This window comes from Aptenodytes patagonicus, chromosome 6, assembly GCF_965638725.1.
Source record: "Aptenodytes patagonicus chromosome 6, bAptPat1.pri.cur, whole genome shotgun sequence".
Classification (NCBI taxonomy): domain Eukaryota; kingdom Metazoa; phylum Chordata; class Aves; order Sphenisciformes; family Spheniscidae; genus Aptenodytes; species Aptenodytes patagonicus.
In genome coordinates, this window is record NC_134954.1 from 62,000,586 (window position 1) to 62,009,150 (window position 8,565).

An 8,565-nucleotide genomic window follows, 5' to 3' on the forward strand; every position below is an offset into this window, starting at 1 on the left:
TTCTTTCAAGTGCTTAAAAGACAAGGAACACTGTCGGGGCGGGGGGGGGCATCCATCTCCCGGCCGGGGCGGGAGGGGGGGCCGGGGCTGCTGCTGCTCGGGGTCCGTCCATCCGTCCTGCCGGGAGACGGGACGCGGACGCGGGTCGGTGTGCGGTGGGTGTGTTTGCAGGAACCGGGAGGGAGGGAGGGAGGGGACGGGGGGAGTTAAAGAAACAGCATAGTTAATATTTCCACATCAGGAAGTTACTGTAATAGCCCAGGGGGCAAAAGACTTAACTTAATCTCCTAAATAGTGAGGAACCCATGGCGTCTCTGTTATAGGTTGGAGTTCCCACGTGGTTTTAACTCCTGTATAAAAGTTTCAGTAGAAAGTGCCACAATGTCGTGATTTTGCAGGGGGGGAAAATTAGCTGGAGGAGATCAGAGGAAGATAAGCGAGGAGCGAGCCGCTTCCCCGAGACCTTCCACTGCGGATCCGAGAGGGAACATCAGACGCGTTAAAAAAAAACAAAACAAAACAAAACACAGCGTTCAAGCCAGCACAAGGCGAGCGAAAGATCAAAAAGACGCGGAGAGAGAGGGAGACAGATTAACTGGAGCAGCAGCAGCAGCAACAACAACAACAACAAAAATCACACTTAAAATAATAATAACAACAACAATAATAATAATAAAACCCAAACCACCAACAAGGGAGATATTGTTTAAAAAGAGCGAGCGAGGGAGCGAGCTGAAGAGCTGGTCTGACCGAGTGGATCCGTGAAGCTTCTCCTGGGATCGCCGGGATCGAGCCGATTCCACGCTCCGCGGCCGCGCAGCGTGGGGTGCCGCTGCCCGCGGCGGGGGGCCGCGCCGGGCGCCGCCGCAGCATCCTCGCCGGACTCCGGACCCTCCGCGCTGCTTTGAAAATAAAGCATCTCGCTAATAATAAGCGGGGCGGTGAGGGGAGAAGACTCGCAACTGTGGAGCTGCCAGCCGCGTACCCCCTCCCCGCCGCCCCGGGCCCCCTCCCCAGCTATGCTCCGGGTCAACTTTGATGGCACGTTGAGAAGCAGCGGGCGCTGAAGGGGGACAACCGAGCGGCGCGGCGCGGGGCCGACCTGCTGAGAGACCTGCACCCACGGCCTGTGGATTGTTGTCTTGCGGGGGCGGAGTGGGCGGGGGGGTACAAGTGGCATTTCTCCCCCCCCTCCTTCCAGGCTATAAATTGGATTGTATATAAATCTGCTTCGTTTATCTCCCTGACCCCCCTCAATGACGCTGGACTAAAGAGCTCCTCTCCGCGGCCCGCCCGGACCTGCCGAAGCGAGCGATGGACCAGGAGCGGCTGCGCCCGGGGATGCCCCTCTGAAGCGGCGCGGGGCACCGGGGCAGCGCGCCGCCGCCTCCCCCCTGCTCCCCGGCTCCCCTCGCACCTCCGGCTCTCTTCCCGCTCCTCCTCCCTCCTCCCCGGGCTCCGCAGCCACCCCCTCACCTGCTGCCGTCCCCCTCCCCCGTGGAGCCGGGCTCTCCGTGCACGCCAAGCCTGCTGCCCCCCCCCGCCCCCAACTTCGCCCTCGGTGCCTGCGTGTGCAGCCTCCCCCCTCCGCCTCCCCGGCGGCACACGCCGCTTCCCCGGGCGCCCCCTCCCTCCGCCGCGGCTCCCCCCCTGCGCGGAGCGGTTGCGGCCCCCCCGGCTTGGCTGCCACCGCCCCCTCCGCGCCGCGGAGCGCACGGAGCGGCGCTGCCTGCAGACGGGCTCCCTGCGGCGCTTCGGGGCGGCCCCCAGCTCGGCCCCCCGCTCCTCCGCCATGGACGGGGCGGCTCGCCGGGGGGTGCTGGCCGCGCTGCTGGCCTGCGGGCTGCTCCTGCTGGGCGCCGCGGCCACCCCGACCCCGCCGGCCCCCGCCGGCGGCTCCCCGCAGGACACATGCACCTCCTGCGGCTTCCGGCGGCCCGAGGAGCCGGGCAAGGTGGACGGGGATTTCCTGGAGGCGGTGAAGAGGCACATCCTGAGCCGGCTGCAGATGCGGGACCGGCCCAACATCACGCACGCCGTGCCCAAGGCGGCCATGGTCACGGCGCTGCGCAAGCTGCACGCCGGCAAGGTGCGGGAGGACGGCCGCGTGGAGATCCCCAGCCTGGACGGGCAGGCGAGCGCCGGGCCCCCGGCCCACGACCCCGTCTCCGAGATCATCAGCTTCGCCGAGACAGGTGGGCACCGCCCGGCTCCGCGCCCCCCCCGCCCGCTCTCCCCTGCCCGGCCTGCCTCGGCCCCCTGCCCTGCCGCTCTCCCTACCTGTCCTGCCTCTCCCCTGTCAGTCCCCCCGGCTCGGCCCCTGCCCGTCCTCCCGCTCGCCCTACCTGTCCTCCTGCCCACCCTCTCCGTCCCCCTGCCTGACCCCTGGCAGTTCCCCTGACCGCCCTTGCCTGGCCCCGCTGCCTGGCCCCCTGTGCGCCCTGCCTGTCCTCCTGCCTGCTGCAGGCACCTGGCTGCCGGGCTCACCCGCATGCCCTCTGCCTCATCCGCTCTCCCCTCTGCCCCGCACCATCTTGCCCTGGCCCTGCCCGCTCCTTCTCGTCCTCCCCGAGTGTGTCACTGCGCCCGGGCTTCTCCTCGGGTTGTGCCCTGCAACTCCCCTCGCTGTGTCCCTCCATCCCCCCCGCGGCCTCCGTGCCCCCGGCTTCCCTCCGGCGGTCCTTCCAGCTGCACCGTGGCTTGCCTCCGTCCTTGTGCATCCCACTGACCCTCCTCCGCCTGTCCCACTCCATCTCTTGCATCCCTTGCCCCATCTGCCTGCCCTGCACATTCATCTGGTTCACTGCATGCATCTGTCTGTTGAGGCTTGCGTTCAGCCATCCTCCCTTTCCGTGTGTTTCCCATTTATTTAGCTTTTATTCGTAGTGTTGGCCTTGTCTGTTTGTCCACTGCGTGCAGCCTCCTCCCAAGTGTGTCTGTCCCCTCTCTGTCCGTCAGTCCATTTACTAACTGTGCCATCCATCCCCATGGTACCAGCCATCTCAGTCCTGTCCAGCCATTGCAGCTTTGTGTCACTGAATCCCTTCAGCGTAGCTTTCCAGCAGTTTATCCAGGCAACCGCTGTGCCTGTGAACTTTGCACATCTGGCCATAACACCATCACTCTGCAAATTAGCTCTCTCCTGTCTATCTGCCCATCTCTCCTTTCTGTCATCGCTCTATTGCTCAGTTCATTTTTCTCTCTCTCTATCTTCCTGTGGCATCTATATATCATTTGTCCACAAAATAAATCTCTTTCTATCCTGTGTACTGCCCACTCATCTTCTTTATCTACCCTCCCACTTACCAGAGGCATATACATTTATAGTCTCTATGGGATCTGTTGCATTATACATATGCTTGTTATATTCACATACAAAATTTATGGGCACACACAATCTCACACAACACAAGTGATGTGGATCGGTGCAGCAACACCGTACTGTTCTTTTTCTGCCACTGTCACCACAGTTTATAAAGAAGTTGTGTATTTACTAACATGCGAAAGGCTTTCTTAGGGTATGTTTTGGGGTTTATTATTTTTTAATAGGCTGTTGTTGGGAGATCTGGGGTGGGCTTGTACTTCCATTTAGTATTCAATCAATCGCTGGGTTTTGTAACACTTCCAGAATCGACTTTACGTAAAGCGTAGACAAACACAGTGAAAATTTTTGTCCCTGAAATATTACAAGGTACCAAGTGGGCCGTCGAGGCACATTTGAAAGGCATCTAGGGTAACAAATGAAGACACCGACTATGCAAAAAATCCCATTCAGAGATTGAAAAAAAAAAAAAAAAGATTCTTAGCAAAAGAGAAGGAAGAAAAAAACCCTGCATTTGGCTCTGTACAGAAAGAAGCGAAACAGATAAGGGCAGATGAGAAAATGCCTTTCCAGCAATAATTTTAAATAGCTATTGGGAGGCTTTGATTCAAAGACCAGAATTACAGTCTCTGCCGTAAAGGCCAGCCTGCACATTTATCACCTATGCCAAATTCAGTTAGGACTTACAGTACAAAATTGCAGCAGGGCCACTGGTATTTCTGAAATATTTCATGCAGCGGGCTTTTTTGTTTACAAATAAGGGGTTATGTCAGACATTGGGTGACATTTGGTTTTCCATGACAATTTCTCTCCTTTAATTCTGCTGTTATTGAAGAGCGTATTGAGAACAGTCAGTAACAGCGTTACGGCGAGAGCAACCGCTTCATTGCCTCGCCTTGTATGGGAGTTTGTCGTTTCGGGGCGAAAAGGCAGAGATCAAAACGATTAATAATAGCAGATATTCTACCAGGCTAAGTGGGGGTTAGCTTGTTCTGTTGGACAAGCAGGCACATTACTGAAATATTTTCCCCTCCGTCTCATGAATCCTCTCTGTTAAACTGCGACGAGAATATGTGAAAATCGAAACAAAATCCCTGGTTTGGCATTGGCGTTTCAGTGGTTATTGAAAGGGCTCTCCCCGTGAGAATCGGCGGGTAGCTGAAAGTTAAAACTATTCTTAAACCAACGAGATTGCAGAATCCGAGTGCTGGTCTTTTCAAGGTGCTGCTGTAGCATCTTTAAAGCTGGCTGCCTGGAAATACCCAGTTCTGGAGAGCTCTTTCTTGTGCCTGTGGATCTGACACGTCCGACTACAGCCCGATGATGAACTTTGCTGTGGGAAGTCCCTTTTCAAAGCGTTTCGATTGCAAATTGGGGATATCTGATTCAGTGCGTGCCTTCTGGCCGGCACAGCCTCGCCGCTCTCTCGATCCGCTGTGCTCTAGCATTGTCCCTGAATCCAGAATGGCACACCAGCTAACGTTTCCTTTTTGACTTAATCTTGCTGATCTCTCCTTATCTTGCAGACGATCTGGCCTCATCTAGAGTCCGCCTCTATTTCTTCATCTCGAATGAAGGGAACCAGAACTTGTTTGTCGTTCAAGCCAGCCTGTGGCTTTACTTGAAGCTGCTTCCATATGTCTTAGAGAAAGGCAGCAGGCGAAAAGTAAGAGTCAAAGTCTATTTCCAAGACCCGGACACTAGCAACAAGTGGAATGTGGTTGAAAAGAAAGTTGATCTCAAAAGAAGTGGTTGGCACACTTTTCCCATGACAGAGGCGATCCAGGCTCTGTTTGAGAGAGGAGAAAGGAGACTGAACTTGGATGTTCAATGTGAGGGCTGTGAAGAGTATTCAGTGCTGCCAATTTATGTGGACCCCGGGGAGGAATCCCACCGGCCTTTTTTAGTGGTGCAAGCCCGCCTCGCCGATAACAAACACAGGATCCGGAAAAGAGGCCTGGAGTGCGATGGCAGGACCAATCTATGTTGCAGGCAACAGTTTTACATTGACTTTAGACTCATTGGGTGGAATGACTGGATCATAGCACCATCAGGTTACTATGGGAATTACTGTGAAGGGAGCTGCCCGGCCTACTTGGCCGGCGTCCCGGGGTCGGCTTCCTCCTTTCACACCGCTGTCGTGAATCAGTACCGAATGCGGGGGCTGAACCCGGGCACCGTGAACTCCTGTTGCATTCCAACCAAACTTAGCACAATGTCAATGCTGTACTTTGATGATGAATACAACATTGTGAAAAGAGACGTTCCCAATATGATTGTGGAAGAATGTGGTTGTGCTTGATTTAAGGTGTGTTTTTGGGGGGGGGGAGAGAGAGAGAGGGCGAGAGAAAGAGAGAAACATTCCCGTACGAGATGGTGTTGGAGGAAGTTTCACTGTGTATCCAGGCATCAGTGTTGGAAAGTCACTGTGGAAAAGTTTAGCAAAAAGGAAAAAAAGAAAAAAAAAAATCATTTCACTTTGGTGTCAGGACAGTGGCAGTTTGTGGATCTTGGACACTTATATATTCTACCACTTATAAGTTAATGCTATGAGATATCTTAAAGACACACACGCACACACACACAAAACGTGGGCACGCACACAAACACGCGCTCATACACACACACAGACACAGACACACACACGAGGCAGCTCGGAAAAGGGACATGAGCACAGAAAGTCAGTGACCAGTGACGACGGACCTAAATGCCTGCCAGTACGAGTGAACAGCTGAGCAGCTGTTTCCCCGCCTGCCGGCGAAGTCAGACCGAAATGAGCTCCCTTTGCTCAGGCAAAAGCACAGACTGCGAGAACACGACGTATTCTTGCACGCAGGTGTCGAAATGACCAAACTTAGAAAATTAAAAAAAAAAGAAAAAAAAGTCGACCGTCACCTCTTAGGTCTAATGGGAAGCTGCAGGACACCTGCCCTGGGAGGTGATCACTTCCTCTTAATTTAAATTTATCTAAATGTAAACATCACAGATACCCGCATCTTCCTACAGCACTTCCAGTAAGGAATCGCGCGGTACCGTCAGAGAGAGAGAAAAGGAGACAGACACGTAAGCAACTGCTGTATTTCTAAGATCTGACCGTTGCGAAGTCACAAGCTGGGCTGGCATGATCTGATGCTTTAACTGCCCGCTAGCAACCCGTGGATGGCTATACCTGCCGTGTCCTGGAAAAGTGGATCCGATACCGTATCTGGACTGTGTTGACCATTGGCATCTCTCACCGTTCAGAGAATGAAAAGTTAAGGTTTCAATCTGTGTTCTTCAAGGGGGGACTCGGCAAGGACACGTCACGTGGGGGATGAGCAAACAAGCAACCGCTACCACGGCTAAACCAATGAACCCTGAAGAGGAGTGACAGTAACAGAGTGGAGACATTCTGAAAAATGCAGTGCGTTTAATAACAGGCGAGGAACATTTTAGCAAGTTTTGGAAAGGAGGAGAGAGGAGAGTGCTTTCAATTTCCTTACCAGGAGGTGTCGAGGATGGCCATAAAGATCAGAAAATAACGGTACAGCATAGCACTTGCAAACTGCTTGAATGCACGTATAATAGCACTTGCAAATTTCAATGCCTTGAAAAGTGGTACTTGATAGTGCACTTATCTTTGCTCACTATCTAGGTAAACAGGTGCCGCATGAGCTATGCAATTTAAAGTGTTGACCCATACTAGACAAAACTGGACTTATGATATGACTTTTTTATATTTTTTATACTTGAAATTAAATCTTTTGCTTCTTTTTTAAAGCGAATGATTGCTTTTAATGTTTGCACTGATTTAGTTGCATGATTAGTCAAAAAACTGCCATTTGAAAAAAATGTTATTTTTATAGCAGCAAAAAATGAATACAGTTAAATGTATTATACATAAATTTTGGAACCAAAGAGGCCAACATATTAGTTATAATTTTTATGAGATGGCAAAGCCATCATATATCATGTAGTCATACTGAGCAATCCCTCACGAGGCCTACCAATTGTTTCAGGGTACAAAATGGATTCTGTTTGTTCTATTCAGTGTCTTTTCTATACCATACGCACATGGAATGTAGAGTGAAAAAATGACTATTGTAGAATACATTACAATATGTGCATCCTTTAAATCCAATTTTTATGTTTATTTAATAAAGTTCCTTTTAGGTTCTGTTCCATAATAATTTAAACCAAACAGTTTTCACTTAGATTTGCTGTTGAAGTATTTTACATTTGTGTACAGTTTAAATAAATAAAAAAAAAGACTGAAAACTAGATGTGCTTTTCTCCCCCCGCCCCCCCCCCCCGCAGTGTGTAACATCTGGAGAAACTTGCTTACTTTTGGGACCGAATGCGGCTGCAGACGGTGAACTGTCGCATTAGACCGTAGTGGTATTAGTCATTGCAGAAAGCCTTGTCTGAGAGCTCAGCTGTGATCCTAAAAATGTTACACTCTAGTTTTATTGCCGTCTATACATGTAAGCATCTGCTTCTTTCTATCTGCATCAGTGCAGGGTCTCTGGGCGCAGGAGCGGCGCTGTTCCGCATACCTGCAGGTCATTTACAGCAAGTTCCTGGTTCACCTGCTGTGTAAGAATGTAACTTCTTGTCTAGGTCACTCCCTGATCAGTTACAAGAAGTAAAAAAATAATGTGGAAAGCACTTCCAGGAAAAAGAGGTCAGTACCAAGTTTGATGAACTTTTTTTTTTTTTTTTACATTAGCTGGCACCAATGAGAGTTTTTCTGAGTAAAATACATCCCCTTTACTAATAAAAACCCCAAAATGTTGACAAATATTCATAGAAATTCTTGTCACCTCTACATATATCCAGATACTGATTTCATTGACCTTCACAGATAAATTCTTCCTCCTGGAGACCTGAGCAAATGCCAGCTGAAGCTGACAGAAGGACCTCTGTTGACTTAGCAAACGTTAGATCTGACCCTGAGACCTGGAAAGTGTTGAAGAAGCAAGTTCATGCAACTAATCATGGGTTCTAGTTACAATTCACATTCATGCACATCTCTGCCCACCCCTCCCCAAAGCCAGACGCTGGGGTTAAACAGCTTTGTTTCGGGAGACTTCTAGGAGCAATTTGCTGTGGCTGTGTCAACAACCTGCTGCACAGAACTTTGTCCCCCAGACCAAATTTTTTGAATACTTCATAGCTTTCTCACCACCTCGAACTGCACGTTTATTGTCAAAGCCACCGCTCGCTGTTCCTGCTCCATCTCTTAGCAGCCTTCTCCCCTGTCT

General features: G+C 51.3%; 1 protein-coding gene across 1 annotated transcript; it reads left to right on the forward strand.

Annotated features, from left to right (window-relative positions):
• The first annotated feature begins 1,792 nt into the window (after positions 1-1,792).
• INHBB (inhibin subunit beta B) lies at positions 1,793-7,563 on the forward strand. Its single transcript, XM_076340801.1, has 2 exons — positions 1,793-2,195; positions 4,849-7,563. Exons 1-2 carry the CDS (start codon positions 1,793-1,795, stop codon positions 5,622-5,624), a joined length of 1,179 nt encoding a protein of 392 aa, XP_076196916.1. The 3' UTR covers positions 5,625-7,563.
• Positions 7,564-8,565: the final 1,002 nt, after the last annotated feature.

What these genes read in the sequence shown, in the direction of transcription:
- INHBB (XM_076340801.1), top strand. Translation starts at nt 1,793, where the DNA reads ATGGACGGGGCGGCTCGCCGGGGGGTGCTGGCCGCGCTGCTGGCCTGC. An exon ending in CATCAGCTTCGCCGAGACAG is followed by an intron (nt 2,196 to 4,848) that starts GTGGGCACCGCC and finishes CTTATCTTGCAG; the next exon opens with ACGATCTGGCCTCATCTAGA.